Source organism: Garra rufa, chromosome 3 (assembly GCF_049309525.1).
Source record: "Garra rufa chromosome 3, GarRuf1.0, whole genome shotgun sequence".
Taxonomy (NCBI): Eukaryota; Metazoa; Chordata; class Actinopteri; order Cypriniformes; family Cyprinidae; genus Garra; species Garra rufa.
In genome coordinates this window covers 6,461,347-6,481,175 of record NC_133363.1, presented here as the reverse complement: position 1 = coordinate 6,481,175, position 19,829 = coordinate 6,461,347, and the positions used below count along the sequence as shown (strand labels likewise).

General features: G+C 36.6%; 1 protein-coding gene across 3 annotated transcripts in view; it reads right to left on the bottom strand.

The window, feature by feature from the left end:
* tspan5a (tetraspanin 5a) overlaps nucleotides 1–19,829 on the bottom strand; it is a 58,020-nt gene that overhangs the window by 7,348 nt on the left and 30,843 nt on the right. Inside the window, exons 5-9 of one of the 3 annotated variants that reach the window (XM_073835622.1) lie at nucleotides 13,305–13,430; nucleotides 9,371–9,418; nucleotides 7,509–7,625; nucleotides 7,372–7,433; nucleotides 1,620–1,720 (exon numbers count right to left, since the gene is read on the bottom strand). In XM_073835622.1, coding sequence (XP_073691723.1) covers nucleotides 1,648–1,720; nucleotides 7,372–7,433; nucleotides 7,509–7,625; nucleotides 9,371–9,418; nucleotides 13,305–13,430 — 426 coding nt within the window. In that variant the 3' untranslated portion in view covers nucleotides 1,620–1,647. Of the gene's footprint in view, nucleotides 1–1,619; nucleotides 1,721–7,367; nucleotides 7,626–9,370; nucleotides 9,419–13,304; nucleotides 13,431–19,829 lie in introns of those variants that run through there. The other 2 variants (XM_073835623.1, XM_073835621.1) reach the window with 2 other exon arrangements.

The window sequence follows — 19,829 nt, the reverse complement described above, 5'->3', positions numbered from 1 at the left end:
TTGGTTAAAACAAATATTAACTGAAATAAAATTAAAATACAATAAATAAATAAAAATTCATATTCTCATTTCATGTAATTTAACCTGTACTAAAATAACAAACACTGAAATAAAAATGATTAATAATACCAAAAACGAATAAAAATGGCAAAAACACTACTAAATTACTAAAACTTTAACTAAAATTTTAATGATAATGATAAATATTAAACTAATAATCAATAATTTAAAAAATACTAACAAAAACTATAATATTATCTCAATTACATACTAAAACAAAACTGGCTCCAAGAAGGAAAATAGTTACTGTATTTGCACATAATTTAATACAAAATATTTCATTATAAATATATTATCAGTATACCAATTTACTAAAAAACTGAATTAAAAAAATTAATAAAAAAACTTTAGGATTTGATGTCATATATGTGACCCTGGACCACAAAACCAGTCATAAGGTTAAATTTGACAAAACTGAGATTTATACATCATATGAAAGCTCAATAAATAAGCTTTCTATTTATGTATGGTTTATTAGGATAGGACAATATTTGGCCGAGATACGTCTATTTGAAATCTGAAATCTAAGGGTGCAAAAAAATAAAAAAGACTGAGAAAATCACCTTTAAAGTTGTCCAAATTAGGTTCTTAACAATGCATATTACAAATCAAAAATTACATTTTGATATGTTTACAGTTGGAATTCTACAAAAAATCTTCATGGAACATGAACTTTACTTCATTTCTTAATGATTTTTGGCATAAAAGAAAAATCTAAAATTTTGACCCATACAATGTATTTTTGGCTATTGCTACAAATATACCCCAGCGACTTAAGACTGGTTTTGTGGTCCAGGGTCACATATATGATTAGTATACTAAATATATACTAATATAATGCAGAATCTTAAAAATTTATATTTATGTACTTATTAATGTTTTGTTTTTTTCTTTATTTTACATCATAAACTTTAACCATATTACAAAAAATACATTTGACATATAAAGATGTTAAACTAAGTTCAGCTAATTGCATTTAATATAAATTTAAACTGTAATATTTAATTGCAATTAACATGCAATGAAGTGTCTGAAAACATTACATTCAGTTTGCACATATGCATATTATTTTAAAGTATGTTATTTCTGTAATAATTATTATTTTTCACAAAACTTCCTACTTATGGTGAATTACTCTTGAACCCTCAAAAAAAATAAAAAATAAAAATTAAATATAAAATAAAGAATATTTTTCACAAAACTTCCTACTTATGGTGAATTACTCTTGAACCCTCAAAAAAAATAAAAAATAAAAATTAAATATAAAATAAAGAATAAAAGTAATTAAATGAAATTAAAAGGAAATTAAATATAAAATTAAATTAATAAATAAGAGAATCTCATCCAGGCGTGATGTAAAGATGGTTAAACATGTGAAAGTCTAACTGGGTTGATGTTAGTGAATGCCTGAACCTCTGATGATTGATTATTGTCATGGAGGAGGACGAACACTGAGAGAACATTGAGTAGCCCTCAGTGGAGGAGGAACAGAGCGCTGATGGTGATCTAGGAGAACACAGAGAGCACACACAACACAAGCAGGCATGTTTCACACCCACCAGGCCAACGCGCACATGTGCGCCTCCCTCAGGAGTACGCCGAGGCTTTCTTGCTGGAGTGGGACGGGGGGCGGCGGGCGACGTAAGAGAGGGGCGGCACCCTGATGAAGGCATGGGGGAGGAGAAGTGAAGTTGTGAGGTGAGTCGGCGTGGATGTGACAGAGAGGACGGAGTGGAGAGGTGGTGTGTGTGTCACGAGGAGTAAAATCACAATTATATTAGCTAAATGATGACCCAACCATGCCTCCTTAAAATAAAAATTGACAAAAAATCTGCTCATTTGCAAAAAAGGCCTGGCATTACCTTATTTGATGATGCTGAGTTTAAAAATATTAATAAAAACTTTGCATCATGTACAGTTTTTTTTATTCACAACATAAAATGTAGGAATCAGTTCGAAAGGATTTGTTCACCTAAAAATGAAAATTTGGAAAAAGTTTTTTTTTCATCAGATTTGGAAAAACGTAGTTCCCCTTCAGTCGTTTCACTACGACGTTACATATGGGAACTCGCTTGAGAGTCCAATCATCTCTGAGCCCTATTCAAAAGGCCAATCAAAATTGGCGAGTGGCACCTGCACGCCAAACCACTCCCCCGCACATACGGGTACACAAGATGACGGCATGCAGCCAGCCATTCAGGTTTTTGCTTCAGAGCCTTCATGCTCGAGCCGCTACAAAAGAAGACGTTCCTGCGAGTTTGCTCTCCCGCTGGCGTGCTGCCATTTAAGCCTCCTGCACTCCAGAGAGCAAGCCCCACTGAGTGCACAGTGTGCCGCAGTTTCCTCCCTGGGCAGACCGGGACTGAAAGAGCAATTTCTCACAGCTGTGTAAAACGTTCTTTTCAGAATGGTTTTCCGGCTGTGCGCTGCTGGATGTGGCAGTTTCCTCACCTCTGAGGACGGACATGAACACTGCCTCACATGCCTGGGCCGAGAGCATGCTGAGGCAGCGTTCATGGATGGTTCGTGCGTTCACTGTGAACGCGTGACCATGGTCATGCTGAAGAACCACCGCTCCTTTGCTAGGGGACTTACGAGTCACCCTGCAGAACGTGCCGCCGGCTCCCAAAGCCCCGCGACCTTCTCCACCCCAGCGTGGCCTCGTCGAGTGGCCAGAGCAGTATGCTTCCCCACAGCCTGGGCTGAGCGTCTCCTTTGGCACTCCACAAGAGGAAGAGATGTCTGTCGCAGCATCAGAGGGAGAGTCTGACGGTGAAGCAGACATCTCGGCGGGCCAGCGCCCCACTGTGGTCGCTGCCCTGTCTGACATGGACGCTGAACTCTCAGCTATGCTCCTCTGAGCCGCCAGGGGGATTGGCCTGGAGGTGCCTCACGCGCCGCCGGCCGATCCCTCTAGGCTGGATGATTGGTTCATGGGGAGGGCGCCTGCGGCACCGCCGCGCCCTCCCCCCGTTCCATTCTTTCCGGAGGTGCATGAGGAACTGATTAAAACATGGCGTGCACCTTTTTCATCTAGCCCGCGCTCCGGCTCCTCCTCCCTCGCCACCCTCGATGGCGGGGCAGCCCGGGGATACGAGTCGGTTCCCCAGGTTTCCTTCCTGCAAGAGAAGTTGGAGCGCAGGCTGTCCCCTTCGACTCTCAAAGTGTACGTTGCTGCCATTGCAGCGTATCACAATGCAGTAGATGGAACATCCCTGGGTAAGCACCAACTCATCGTGAGGTTCCTGCGAGGTGCAAGGAGGATTAACCCTCCCAGACCGCACCTCGTACCCTCTTGGGATCTCTCCGTCGCCCTCCGCGGCCTACGGGAGGCCCCATTTGAGCCCCTTGCGTCAGTTGAGCTGAAATTCCTATCACTGGCCTCCATCAAGAGGGTAGGGGACCTACAAGCCTTATCTGTCAGTGAAACGTGCCTTGAGTTCGGGCCCGGAGTTTCTCATGTCATCCTGAGACCCCGGCCCGGTTATGTGCCCAAGGTTCCCATCACGCCCTTCCGCGATCAGGTGGTGAACCTGCAAGCTCTGCCCCCGGAGGAGGCAGACCCAGCTTCTGCACTGCTGTGCCCTGTTCATGCTCTGCGCATATACGTAGACTGTACTCGGCACTTCAGACGCACCGAGCAGCTCTTTGTCTGCTTCGGAGGTCAGCAGAAAGGGAATGCTGTCTCCAAACAGAGGTTGGCCCATTGGGTGGTGGAAGCCATCTCCCTGTCTTATCTATATCAGGGAGAGCCATGCCCCTTAGGTGTTCGTGCCCACTCCACTAGGAGTGTTGCCTCATCCTATGCTTTGGCTCATGGCGTCTCACTAGCAGATATCTGTAGAGCTGCGGGCTGGGCGACACCTAATACCTTCGCTAGGTTCTACAACCTTCCCGTAGAGGCCGTATCCTCCCGTGTCTTAACATAAAGACTTCAGGTGAGCGGGAGGACGGCTGGTGTCGGCTTGCTGCGCCATTCCCACGTGGAAACGTGCGCCATTTTCCCAGAATGTTCCCTCCGCCGAACTCTGGGTCCTCCATGCCCCGCAGTCAGGCCTAGATGCGGAGTAGTCCCTGACCGTGATCCTGCCTGGGTCTCCTTCACCCCGCAGGTTGTGGCTATATTTTTATATTTCCAGCGGAGAAGACCGCTGTTTCCCTCGTGTATCCCTAAGAAGCTTTATGGATATATTGAATTATTCTCATTTCCACATGTGAAGATCTCATGTGCTCCACTCCCCAACCCATGCTTCAATACATCTGGCATCCCTGTGGGGCCCCCTCTACTGGCCCCCAGGGCATTGGGAAGGTTACGTTACAATTTCCATCTGCTGACATGTCCGCCTGTCAGCACGTGGGGTTGTGCGTAACGCGGCGTCAGGGTCGTGGCCTGTTCCATAGGGTCTGTTCCCATATGTAACGTCGTAGTGAAACGACTGAAGGGGAACGTCTAGGTTACGAAGGTAACCCTCCTTCCCTGAAGGAGGGAACGGAGACGTTACATCCCCTGCCATGACCCTGGTGTCACGCTGATGCCGGCTCGATCCGGCTCCTCAGCAAAAACCTGAATGGCTGGCTGCATGCCGTCATCTTGTGTACCCGTATGTGCGGGGGAGTGGCTTGGCGTGCAGGTGCCACTCGCCAATTTTCATTGGCCTTTTGAATAGGGCTCAGAGATGATTGGACTCTCAAGCGAGTTCCCATATGTAACGTCTCCGTTCCCTCCTTCAGGGAAGGAGGGTTACCTTCGTAACCTAGACGTTTTACATCACTTGCTCACCAATGGATGTAAATGGGTGCCGTCAGAATGAGAGTCCAAACAGCTGATAAAAACATCACAATAATCCACAAGTAATCCACTGAACGGTTTTGGCTTGTAAACGGTGCTTGACTTTCATTTCAAAAGATGTTATCTAATGGACTGGAGTGGTGTGAATTACTTGTGGATTATTGTGATGTTTTTATCAACTGTTTGGACACTCATTCTGACGGCACCTATTCACTGCAGTGATGTAATGCTACATTTCTCCATTTCTCTAAATTTTTGGTCTGAGGGTTTCCTCATCAGATTTGGAAAAATGTAGTTAACATCACTTGCTCACCAATGGATGTGAATGGGTGCCGTCAGAATGAGAGTCCAAACAGCTGATAGAAACATCACAATAATGCACAAGTAATCCACACCACTCCAGTCCAGACCCATCAATTAACATATTGAAAAATGTCTAGAAAAGCTGCATGTTTGTAAGAAACAAATTCATCATTAATGCTTTTTAACTTTAATCCATCACTTTTGGACAAAATGTGAGTCTATAAGTTGTTGTCTCGCATCAAAAATCCCCCAACATATTTGTTTAGAACTGTTTTGGCTCATAAACGGTGCTTGGTTTACACTTCTCAAGATGTTAATTGATGGACCATCATTCTGACGGCACCCATCCACTGCAGTGATGTAATGCTACATTACTCCAAATTTTTGGTCTAAGGGTTTTTTCATCAGATTTGGAAAAATGTTTCTTCATCACATTTGGAAAAATGTAGCATTACATCACTTGCTCACCAATGGATGTGAATGGGTGCCGTCAAAACGAGAGTCCAAACAGCCAATAGAAAGATCACAATAATGCACAAGTAATCCACACCACTCCACTCCAGTCCATCAATTAACGTCTTGTGAAGAGAAAAGCTGCATGTTTGTAAGAAACAAATCCATTATTAATGCTTTCTAACTTTAAACCCTCGGTTCTGGCCAAAATGTGAGTCTATAAATTGTTGTCTCACATCAAATTCCCCCAACATATTTGTTTAGAACTGTTTTGGCTCATAAACAGTGCTTGATTTTCACTTCTCAAGATGTTAACTGATGGACTGGACTGGAGTGGTGTGGATTACTTGTGAATTATTATGATGTTTTTATCAGATGTTTGGACTCTCATTCTGACGGCACCCATTCACTACAGAAGATCAGCGATGTAATGCCACATTTCTCCAAACCAAAATTCTCCAAATCTTGTATGGCATGAGAGAGAGTACATATTCAAAAATGTTTCATTTTTGGGTGAAATATTCCTTTAATGCACTTTTCAAGACAGCAAACGCAAATGTCAAAAGTGTCGGTTTTAAAATATTATGTTCAAATATTCAAATACTAATAATATATGTTCAAAATAATATGTATAAATACTAATTAAAAAAAAACTTTACATAAGCATACAATTTATATGCTTATGTAAAGTTTTGAATTTAGTAAAACACCAAAACATGTAGCAGAAAATATCTGGGTCATGTTTGCATTTTCTTCTATTACTGGGAATAATTCTCCCTTGAAATCAGGTTTAGGCATAAAATAATGTCAAAATCCTCTGAGAATTTAACAAATGTTTCTGCTTTTTAAGAAATAATACAATAATTTCCCTTACCAATAGATGTCGAAAGCAAATATGATATGAAAAGCATATCATGTTTTGTGAGAAAGTGACATGCTAGAGCGAAACTTTTTTTTTTTTTTTTTTGAATCAGCGACCTAAAATTAGTAAGAAACAAGTATTGGATTTCATTCAGCAAATATGTAACCCTGGACCACAAAAAACAGTCTTAAGTAGCATGGGTATATTTGTAGCAATAGACAAAAATAAATTGTATGGGTCAAAATTATAGATTTTTCTGTTATGCCAAAAATCATTCGGATATTAAGCAAAGATCATGTTCCATGAAGATATTTTGTAAGTTTCCTACCGTAAATATATCAAAACGTAATTTTTGATTAGTAATATGCATTGCTAAGAAATTCATTTACACAATTTTAAAGGCGATTTTCTTAATACTTCGCCCTCAGATTTCAGATTTTCAAATATTGCCAGATATTGTCATATCCTAACAAACCATACATCAGAAAAGCTTATTTATTGACCTTTTAATTGGTTTTGTAATCCAGGGTCACATATGATGCAGGCCGCTATTATAATTAATCTTAATATTATGTATTTTAACAGTATTTTGACAGCTGAGAGTGTTTTGACCAAACTTCATTTTGGTCTGATTCCTGTTTTGTCCACATGGTGGCACTTCTCGAAGCAAAAACTCCAAACTAGCAAAGGTTGTTTTCAGCTTTTTCATAAGACTCCAGAAACAAGCTGAGTCATTAACGGTTTTAAAGCTGTGAGCCATTAATGTGCATTATGAATAAAGTGAAAGACGAACAGGCATCAAAGCACTGGGGTGAAAGAGAAAAGCTGCTTGCCACGGCAGTACGCAAAAGTAGAGCAGGAACACAAGACAAAGTGTTGTGAGTTTGCATGTGTGTGCTCTTACCAGCTGGCTCTCACAGCCTCAATATCGCTGACTAAATTTTGTGCAAGGCATATTCCAAATATCTGTGGAAAAAGAGAGAGAAAGATGAAGTATAAATAACAAATGCAGCCAGAGATTGCAGATGAAGGCGTTCTCACCTGCAGCAGAGCGATTCCTATGAAGATCCCAGCCACGACTGTCAGGTTGTCCTGTAGCCATTTCTCAAACTGCGGCACACAGCCTTTGACGTGAATGTATGTCTTCTGCTCTGCGTCCTGATGAGAAACAAATGAAATCAGCATCAGTGTCATTTGTCCTCGTTCTACGGATGCACAATACCAGTCTAAATTTGGAAATCACATTTATTTCCCGTGTCATGTTACAGAGACTTAATCTAAAAGATTATGCATATGCTTTGTTTACATTTTGCTTTTTAAAGAAGTCTTTTCTGCTCATGAAGGTTGTTTATTTGATTAAAAATACTGAAATATTATTACAATTTAAAATAGTGGTTTTCTATTTTAATATATTTTAAAATGTAATTTATTCCTGTGATGCAAAGCTAAATATGCTGATTTATTATTAATGTTGGTAACAGTTGTGCTGCTTAATATTTTGACACTTTTTTCAGGATTCTTTGATGAATAAAATGTTAAAATGTTAAGGATTATGTGACACTGAAGTCTGGAATAATGTAATGTAAATAATTTTTTTATGGATCAATATATAAGCATCCCAGAAAAAAAAAAGAATGTAAGACTGTATTTTATTTTATTGGAACAAAAAAAAAAATTCAAACACAAGATTGTAAGATTGTATTTAAAGATTTAATTTTTGTATTTTAGATTTTTGGACTTTTTTTTTTTTTAAACTACATTCATTCTTATAAGTCCATTTTTAAAATTACTTACTAAATCATAACTTATTCATTATTAAAGCGAGACACTGCAGGTGACTTAATATAGACCGGAATAAAAATATAAGTTTGGTGTGTAAGTGCTACTGAAGTGTAGATTTATGGCTCAATGTAGAAGAAAAAAATGATTTTGAGAAAACAGCCTTTTAAAATATTTATTGTAATTGACATCTGTTGACACAAATAGATAAAGTGCTACAAAAGAAACACTTAACAGTGTCTTTTGGGTGTGTTCTTTCCACTAGTATTTAAGTAGAAAACTGTTATTTTAAATTGCAATAATATTTGACAATATAACATTTTTTTCTGTATTTTTGATCAAATAAATAGAACTTTGATGAGCATAAGAGACTTCTTTAAAAAACATTAAAAATCTCACTGATCCCAAACTTTTAAACAGCAGTGTATATCAGTGTAAAAAAGATTTTTTGAAAATGTGACAGAAAACAATGCATTTTTTTTTATCATTTTGGGGGGAATAAAATAGAAACAAGCAAATTATATATGAACAAATGCCTCTGTAAAACCTTCAGGATATAGACAGGAATAAAAATCTAAAGTATGGTGTGTGTAAGTGTTACTGAAGTGGAGAGGCTCAGTGTAGGAGAAAAAACTAATTTTGAGAAAATGGCCTTTAAAAATATGGATTGTAATTGAAATCTATTGACACAAATAGATAAAGTGCTATAAAAGAAACACTTTACCGCATCTTTTGGGTGTTTTCTTTCCACTAGTCTGGAAAAACACTTTATGAAACACCAAAAAGCCCAAAATCTCAGACTTGACAGGTGCATGAAAAAACATGTTTTTTGTCTGCAGTGTCTCCTCTTAAAGTTCATAAACTATATTATTAGGAATTATTAAGAAATTCTGCTTTTATATGCATGCATATTTACATTACACTTATGTACAGTATTTTACTGTACTTTACCATTACGTATAACATGATTAGCAGCTTCCTTCCTTTTTATAGGTCAAGCCAAACTGGCCTGTACTTTGAGAGTTGCACGGTTGATATATTGGCTCCCAGAAGCACCCAGAGGTGAAGTGTAGAAGGCAAGGGAAACACTCATGGAAGGAGTGTGAAGAGAGAGCAATACTTACCGATTTCGCCCGAACATCATATCCACACTGTGTGTTGATAACATCCTCCTGCAAAACACGTCATAGATGTGCAATTAATGGAAGACAACGGTAACATTTTTAACCTTAAAGGAAGCATGTTGACAGGCAGAAGAATTCCAGTGTGGGTGGAGTGAAGAGATAAGACTGCAAATAGCAAACTCTGAGGGAGTTTTTATTAAGTTTCCTCCTTACATAGTGGTAACAGGATGTGCTTGTCAGTCTTTGAATCTTCATGACTTATTAACCTTAAATAGTTGTCGTTCCTCTTCGAGGAACAGTTCTGCAAATCGTGCTTGTTTCATTTGTTCAGTGGTTTTAATAAATTTAATTTGAACATTACATAAAGTCTTAAAGGAGTAGTTCACTTCCAGAACAAAAATTGACAGATAATTTACTCACCCCCTTGTCATCCAAGATTTTCATGTCTTTCTTTCTTCAGTCGATAAGAAATTATGTTTCCTGAGAAAACATTTCAGGATTTCTCTTCATATAATGGACTTCAATGGTGCCCCTGAGTTTGAACTTCCAAAATGCAGTTTAAAAACAGCTTTAAAAAAGGGCTCTAAATGATCACAGCCAAGGAAGAAGCGTCTTACCTAGTGAAACGATCAGTGATTTTAAAAAACAAACTGACAATTTATATATTTTAAACCTGAAACGCTTGTCTTGTCTATGACTGCGTGAACTCTTTTTTTTCCAGTTCAAGACAGTTAGGGTATGTCAAAAAACTCCCATCTTGTTTTCTTCCCCAACTTCAAAATCATCCTACATCGCTGCAGAAGTACTAACACAGTGTTTACAAAGTGAAAATGTAAATAAGATCAAACGCCCTTTACATGAAAAAAAAAAGGTAAAACAGTGATGCAAGACGATTTTGAAGTTGAAGAAAAAAAGATGGGAGTTTTTCAACATACCCTAACTGTATTGACTCGGATTACCAGACTACATATGCGCATCGCAAAGACGAGACAAGATGAGCATTTGAGGTTAAAAAGTATATAAATTGTCAATTTGTTTTGAAAATGACCTAATGTTTTGTTAGATAAGACCTTTCTTCCTCGGCTGGGATTGTTTAAAGCCTTTTGTAGCTCCATTTAAACTGCATTTTGGAAGTTCAAACTCGGGGGCACCATAGAAGTCCATTACATGAAGAGAAATCCTGAAATGATTTCTTTAAAGGGGTCATCGGATGCCCATTTTCCACAAGTTCATACGATTCTTTAGGGTCTTAATGGAAAGTCTATAATATACTTTGGTTAAAAATTCTCAATAGTAGTGTAAAAAAAAAGCCTTTTACGTTGTCAAAATCAGCTCTGCGAAAAAATCAACAAATTTTATTGCATGGTCCCTTTAAATGCAAATGAGCTCCACTCGCACGCCCCTCTCTGCTGTGGGATTATGAGCCGTAATGTTCACTTTAGCCGCATTTAGCTGCGTTTAGCAGTGAAACTTGCTAACCAGCACATTATTAAGAAAGGCCATTTGCAATGATGCATAAAAAACCCCTATACTCACTTCTGCTGTGGGTGAAGCCTTCGCATGAACATAGACACATATGTAGATCGGGATAGACGCTTTCCTTTTTAAAAACTAAAGTAATGTTAATCCTCTGCGTCTTCAGCAGCTCAGATGTCGGGAGTAAATGACTACTGCTATGTTCATTATTACATCCAAGAAGAGTCGGACTGTTTCAGCTCGATGAGGGCGGGTCTAAGGTAAGGCGCTCATGTCAATCAACTATCGTGGGAGTGGCCTCTGTCTGTGTGTCATCACACCGACACGCTGAGAATGACCTGATTTTAAAAAGGGGATATTACTTTTAAAGATTAAAAAAAATACCACTGGGTGTATTTTTATCATTGTAGGGTGGTTGTGTACACAAACTGCCAACACACATGTTCAAACAACAAACAACAACAAAAGTGAGTTTTGCATCCGATGACCCCTTTAAGAAACAATTTCTTATCGACTGAAGAAAGAAAGACATGAACATCTTGGATGACAAAGAGAGTAAATTACCTGTAATTTTTTTTTTTCTGGAAGTGAACTAATCCTTTAAACTCTTTATTTATTCTTTGAAGTGGTTAAACAGTTATAAACTTATTTAGTTCTGCTTTTCTTATTCTACCATACCTTTTGCAGTTTCCCTCATGTTGAAATGACGAATCGCTGGATTCACAGAGGAGCTCATAATTGAATCATTTAATGTCAATGTTTATTTGTTGTGAGTTAATTGCTCATTACAGGCCATAATTCCATCCTCTTTGCTGTAGATGTTGTGCTCCCAGAGCTTGTTCATTGTCTGTCAAATGTTATTTTTATTCTGTTCACGTAGACCAAATCCTGTTTAATACTTTTTTTGTCATGTATTGTTTGCACTTTCCCCTTTCGTGCTTATAGTCGCTCTCAAATCACGAAGACAGTGGCATACAAATTTAGCTTAGAAAAGAACAGAATTAAAAATGTGTGTCGTAAGACAAGTACTGTATCTCAGTGGCAAAATTTCCAAACAAAGACTCATTTAAATAAAAACTGCATTACTTAAAAGAATAAATTCACCCAAAACTAAAATTTTACACACTCTCACTGCAAAAAAATGCTTTTTTTTTACTTAGATTTTGTCTTGTTTCCAGCCAAAATATCTAAAAATTGTTAAATCAATAGGATTTTCTAGAAAAGTAAAAAATTAAGAGAGTTTTTGCTTCAACCAAGCAAAATAATCTGTCAATGGGGTAAGAAAAAAAATCTTATTTCAAACAGTAAACAAGATTATTTTTCTTTCCCCAATGGGACATTATTTTGCTTGTTTCAAGCAAAAACGCACTTGATTTTGACTTGTTTTTTTCTGAAAACAAGACAATAATTTTTACTCATTTAGAAAATCCTTCTTGATTTAAGAGTTTTTAGATATTTTGGCTGGAAACAAGCCAAAAAATCTAAGTAAGAAAAGCATTTGTGCACTGAAAAATTTTCATATCTTTACGTTAACATACTTTAATTGCCTTTCGTTTTAGACCTTTAAAGCAGCCATCATCTTCTCAAGGTGCAAACAGGAAATAAACTGCTTTGATCATGTGACAATTTGCATTAATCATGTGAAAATGCACATATTTAATTGAGACTCTTTGTTTTTTCCATATTTTCAGGAATTGCACTAAAACATCAGTCAGTAAGGTGTTTAGAACCTTATAAATAAAAACCTTTTTTTACGATCACTATTGTGACCGGTGGGATTAAATGGGTTAACAATGGTAGTGAATGGGTGCCGTCAGAATGAGAGTCCAAACAGCTGATAAATCATCATAATCCATGCCACTCCAGTCCATCAATTAACATTTTAAGAAATGAAAATCTGTGTGTTTATAATAAACAAATCCAAATCCATCATCAAAGTGTTTTGACTTTAAATTGTAGTTTCTGGCAAAAATACAAATCTATAATCCATAATAACTGCCTCCAGTAAAAAAAAAAAAAAAAAAAAAAACCTATCAAAAAAAATCCATCTACAATATTGTTTAGAACCATTTCGGACTGTTTTCTCTTGTTTCTTGTTTCTCTGTTTCTCTGTTTTCGCTTGATCTGTGGATATTTCTCTCCAGACTCAGACGAAACGACTTTTTTACTAGGAAAATGTATTATTATAGATAGAGATATTTTAGATATTTTAGATTCTTACAAACATGCAGCTTTTTCGCTTCACAACATATTAACTGATGGACTGGAGTGGATAACTTGTGAATTATTGGGATGTTTTTATCAGCAGTTTGGACTCTCATTCTGGCGGCACCCATTCACTGCAGAGAATGCATTGGTGAGTAAATAAGTGCATTTTCAGCAAATTTACATTTTTGGCTTAACTACTTCTTTCAACAGTGTTTTTTTTAGTGTTTTGCCATATAAATTCACGTCTTACCGCTGGATCTTTGGTGCAACAGGAGAAGGGCACGCCACATTTTTCTCGACTGGGGTTGCTGTCTGTGCAATTAAAATAGATGTTGAGGTTCCAGTCATCTGCTCCAAACGCCCCGCAGCATTCCCACTGAAGAAACACAAATATGGTGCATGCAATTACATTTCTTGAGTTTTTCAATGCACTTTCATCCTAAAACTGAGATAAAACTCCAATAATTTAGAATATAAAACACAACTCTAATAGGAAGTGCAGTAAAAGCATTGATGCGTTAGATTAGATTTAAGTGTAGTGTGTAAACAGATACAATGTCATAGATGTGACATGAGCGAGCTGCAATCCCCCTCATGTTTTCCTGTTATACTAGTATTTGATGTTGACATGCAGTGCTTTGCTGTGTCTGTCTTCTTTATCATGCAAGGTCAGCAAGGAAATAACATGACAGCATCTGCCTGACTCAGATATCTAATTAAATCTGTCCTGAGGAAAGGCATCTGCTGGAGAGAGATCTGCAGTACAGAGCTTAAAGCTGGAAAAACACAAAGTAAAGCTGCAGTGTGAGACTGTAGTAGGGTTTTGCTCAGGAAACAATGTTGAATGTGTGAACTGTGACAGGAAACTGAACTTTGTCACATTATACCTTATGATCACGTTTGCATGTTTTTCTATGTTTTTCACCAGAACATCAGTCAATTACATTGAGTACCCACAATTACATTTTATTGGGTTACTTTACAGTATAAATAAATATAAAAATCTACAATATGAATTTTATGTTTGAATCCTAATGTGAGTGACATACATTTTTTTTCCTCACAAGAAATGTTTTTGAACAGCAAAGAGATATTGCAGGATTTTCAGGATTCTTTGATGAATAGAAAGATCTAAAGATCAGCATTTATCTGAAAAAAAAAAAAAAGATTTTTCAATATTATACCATTCAAAAGCGTGGAGTCAGTATATATAGAGAGATTAATTAATAGTTTGATAAATTGTTTCTAAAGTCATGATAAAGATATTTTTAATGTTACCAAATTTTTCAATTTCAGGTAAATGCTGTTCTATTCATCAAAGAAACTTGAGAAAATTCTACTCAGCTGTTTTCAACATAATAATAATAATAATAATAATAATAATAATAATAATAAAAAAAATAAATGTTTTTTGAGCAGCAAATCAGAATATTAGAATGATTTCTGAAGGATCATGTGACACTGAAGATTGGAGTAATGATGCTAAAAATTTGAAATCACAGGAATAAATTACATTTTAAAATATATTTAAATGGAAAACAGTTATTTTGAATAGTAACAATATTTCGAAATTGTACAGTTTTTGCTGTACTAATGCAAGCATTAATATTAATTTTTGACAGGGAGTGTAAATATTAATGTTTCAAATTATTGTAAATGTTATTAAAAGGCATGCCAAAACTAAGTGATATTACTCACTATTATTTTTGAGTTAGTTTTGATAAATAAGTACTTTGCATCACCGTAACCAGCTCTGTCGGAAATTAATAGGAACTTAGGGTAAAATGGCACCGAAATTAATTAAATTCAATATATGAAGGCAAAAAAAAAAAAAACGCACTGTATGAGTTCTTGTTTTTTATATTTACAACTAGTGAAAATTTAAAGCAATATCACACATTAAAAAAATTTATATCGAGTGAGTGTAGTCACAATATTTGTCAATTGTTTTTGCTGTTTTGACAAAATCAGTTCCAAACAAAGCTACAATAGTTTTATTTCAAATAGAATCTGCATTTTCGATCGAATCAGACTAATGAATGACTCATTGCCTCGTTCCTAAATGAATGAGCCATTTTGAACAAATCGGTTGAATGAACTATTCAATGACTCACTCATTAAAACCTGACGTCACCTACATGGTGATTTTAATTTCATATTTAAAAGTATGTATATATACACACTTTTAAATATGAAATTAAAATCAGCATTTAATCATCATATATTTGTTTGTTTGTTTTGTCATTTAACATTTCTGCATTCAAAATAGTATATATAAAACATTAATCTCATTGCATTATGCAACTGTAATTATAATTTAATGAATGATACTTAATGTAATGATACTGATTTAATTTAATCGGTAACAGTATTTCAAATTCACTTAAATGTAATAAATACATTCAAATAGAATAATAAGACACTAAATGTGACCCTGGACCACAAAACCAGTCATAAGGTGATATTTTTACATAATCAGCTGAATACATACGCTTTCCATTGATGTATGGTTTCTTAGGATAGGACAATATTTGGCTGAGATACAACTATTTGAAAATCAGAAATCTAAAGGTTGCAAAAAAAAATAACAATTGAGAAAATCGCCTTTAAGGTTGTTCAAATAAAGTTCTTAGCAATGCATATCACTAATCAAAAAATAAGTTTTGATATATTTGCGGTAAGAAATTTACAAAATATCTTCATGGAACATGATCTTTTCTTAATATCCTAATGATTTTTGGCATAAAAGACAAATGTATTTTTGGCTATAGCTACAAATTTACCAGGGTCACATATGTATCTATAAAGTGCCTCTTGATATACAGCATTTGATGATTATGGCGGGATCATATCCCTTAGTAGCGATCTCCCTATTTTTATAGTGGTTATAAACATAGTATTTCCAAACCAAAGTGGAAAAATTCAAGTTCAGCACTAACCTTTTTAAAATAAATTATTTTTTAAGTAAACAACAACAACTTTCAGGCTCAAATGGCACCATTTTCCTTAGAACGACCCAGTGACCTTCTAAATTCCGACAATTTTTGTAGACTCCAAAAGCCTCAGAATAACTACAATTCTGAGCGTTTTGACATCTTACTATTGAAAGAGCAGAAGAAACGTGAACTGATGCAGGGTTCAACGCTAAGGATTTTTTCTACTGGCCCGATCGGGCCAGTGGTTCAGATTTTTACTTGCCCTGCCAAAATTTTCACTGGCCCAACCAAAAAAATAAAAAGTTAATAGTTATTTCTTTGCCACATTTTAAATAATGTGTCAAAAGCCAAATATAACTGTATATTTCCTTAAATACAATTGACAATTTTAAAAAATTATAAATGTGATGTAACTAAATTTATGCACAACAGTATGTCCAGGTTGATAATCCCAGATCACCAGTTAACTATACATAAATGGAGGACTCCTATTAAAGGAATGTTGTTGCAAAGAAGAAAATTAAACAATATTAGTAAACAGAGTGTTATTAAGCAGAATTTATGTTAAAAGTTTTGTTTTTACGGTGGTCGTCCATGAATTATTTTTTTTACCTTTGTTTTTACCTTTTCATATGTTTAATTAGGCTCAGAGGTGCCATGAGTGCAATCAAATTCATAAATTCATGTTATAAAATTTTGAATACAGAGATCTGAATCATATTCATTTGATTCGTTCGAACGGATGGTTCATTTGGGAATAAAGCAAGTGACTCTTAATGAAAGGGAAATTGAATAATTTCACTAGATTCGTTTAAAAACGCACGTTCATTCATAAACGAAACACCGCTGTGTTTGAATGGAGATGCGCAGCGGCTCAGGTGTGACTTGTTTCAGACTACTTTTGACGACGAAACAGAGCAAAATCAGGCATAGTGTTATAGTCAGACAATGTAAGTCACTTAATAATAACTTCTTGTTTATTTAACTGTTGTGTTTAATCAATACCTCATTTACAAACTCCCACAACATTTATTAAAAGTTGTATAATCAACGGCGCTCTCTATAACTTACTGCGCAATCAGTCTCTTATTTACACTCTCTCTACACTTTGTTTATGAATAGATTCGTGAGAAACGTCTGTGATGCATTACTCAACGTTGCAAAAACGTGTAGAAACCTTTGAAGCTCCCCTGAGCGCAAACACAAATATGCTGATGGGGTCAGTCGCACATGGTGCTCCTAAATATTTTTTTTTCACAGTCGCACGTAGTAATTTTTAGTCGCAAATGCGAGTTAGAAACAGACGTTTTCTTTTTAATTTGATGTTGCCGCCATGTTGCCGTCTCTTCGCTGTACTGGTTGTTACCAGGTTACGGAATAAAAACAGTGCGTACAAAATCCAGTCAGATAAGAGGAACCGAAAAGCAATATGGTGTTCAGGACATCACAGAGAACGTAGCATTTAAACAAAGACTATAGAATACCAAAGACATGTCACTCGTGTAGTTTTGAATGGGGAAAAATGCAACGGTCATTATGGCCGCGAAGTCCCGCCTTCTTAGTGAAAGAGCCAATCGTTGATGAGTAAAGTCAGCGCGTCAGCTGCAGTTAGAAGTCCCGGTTGCTATAGAAACAGTCGGTGCTCTAAGACGTGCGTTCAGTACTGCGCATGCGCACTGGCTCATCTAGCCGGAAAAATAAGCGTTTTTTAACGCTATTAAAGCACAAGGAACTATATTTATGAGGCAGTTCTTGTCGGATTTCTTTGGAGATTTCAAATATGACATTTAATCGTAAGTTTGGCGAACAGTTTTGGAGAATTTGATGTTTCCCCATTCAAAGAGATAGGAGCTGCACTTGGATGCCCGAGAGGCGTTTCAAAGATGGCCGCCGAGTGACATGACTTGTCTTAAAAGGACTTTGATTTAAAGTAGGGCTGTTCGATTCCGAAATTTTGGGAATCGATTCCGATTCCGATTCCTGGTTTTGGAATCAATTGGATTCGATTCCAGAATCGATTCCTCACTGTTGTTTCCGATTCTTTTTTTATTCTTGTTTTTATGATCGGAGAAAGCTAATGTTGCGATGAATGCAGGATGTAAATAAAAGTCGTAGAAAGTTGCCTTATCACAATATAAGCTTCATTTGTAAAAAAAATAAAAATAAAAAAAATAAAAAAAACGATTTTTTTTTTTGGTAGATCTGATTTTAAATTGTAATTTTGTCTGCATTGCCCATGAAATTAGTCATAACCCACAGCTCAGCAGTGGACGTGCATTTATTGCTTGAATAAAACAAGACATGTCTAAAATGACAAAATTAGCAAACTGTACACTAAAACAAAATAAACTGAACTTTAACAACAACACTGATATAAGAGCTTGTGGCGTAACTGTCAATGAGATGCGCTCTCTGCGTTTTCTTTCATTTGCTGATAGAACGGTTAAAAACATCATTTATTTAAGATGTAAATAATATCAAGACCCTGGATCACGTCATGATCTATTCTGTCGTGCAGCGCTCAAAATTGTGGACAACATGAGCCAGTTCCCCCGTAAAAAAACTTCGGAATCGTTTTTTGAACTGGCTCATTTAAAAAATCTATCCGAACGATTTTTTTTTCGTGGAAACAAATCAGACTTATAATAACTATAAGCAAGCAAGAGGCAAATTGCATGCATCCTTAAACTCAAACGAGTTTAGAAATGACTCTTTTTCATTGGTGACCGAGATATGCAGCTTTCATGGGATGCAGCCTTCCGTTTGAGGCACCTAATTATACGTTTTGCTGAACTGAAAACGGCTCTGAATGAGGAGTCGATTCCCCTTAATGGAATCGATTCCAAACGTTGGAATCGACTCTCGATTCCCAATGCCTCGGAAACGAGGAATCGATTCTTTTTGGAGTCGATTCCCAGCCTAATTTAAAAGCTTAAAAACACAAGCACTGCGTCCCAATTCGCCTACTTATACTATGCCCTAAAAGTATGTACTCTTTTTGTGAAGAAAAAGTACATACTTTTGAGTATGTAGCAGAATAGTAGGCAGGCTTTGGGACGTACTACTTCGTCATTACTGTCTTTAACGGACGCTCTGTTGCTTAGTTACCTGAATCCTGTCACTGTTTAAACTGCCCTGTCAATCATCACAGTTAACATTATCTACATTTCGTTTAATTTGATTTCCTACCGTATTAGAGAGAAATAAAGAGGCACGTACTTTTAGGAGTCTTTCATGTCTTTCAACTCTGCTCTTGTGTTTGCATAATTATGCATTTAAACGTTAATGACCAAACCTATCATTATAAAAGTTCATAACGTTGCTGCACATGAAATATAACGCGGATAACATTAAAAAAATATATTTTTTATCAGGTTAAACATTGATTATTTATCACTCAAACCCCTTTCTCCACCTGTCTGTTGGCCACGCATATCCTCCATGTTTGTAGTTTTTTTAACACTTTTTTTATGCGTGTTTGTAGTTCTAATCGAATCCTTCTCCTTAGCAACTTCTCCATTTTTTCTTGTTGTTTTTGTTGTTATGGAAACGATAGGTCCTGCTACTCGCTTGTCATTGGTCAGCTGTCAAAAAAGCGCTTGACGTAGGGCGTTTTCTCAAAAAAAGTTCAACTTTTTTCAACTTAAAAAGACGCTCTGAGCTGCAAAAAAAGACGCCGGCGGTGGCGTTTAAAAAAAGCGCTAGGGCATAGGATTAGAATGTAAAACAGACGCTGACAGTTTGAAAAAGGACGGCAAGTGTGAACACGGCCTTAGCCGTTAGAGTGTGCATTGATCCACACTTCGAATTCCGAAGTTAAGTAGTAGACCATCCGGGAA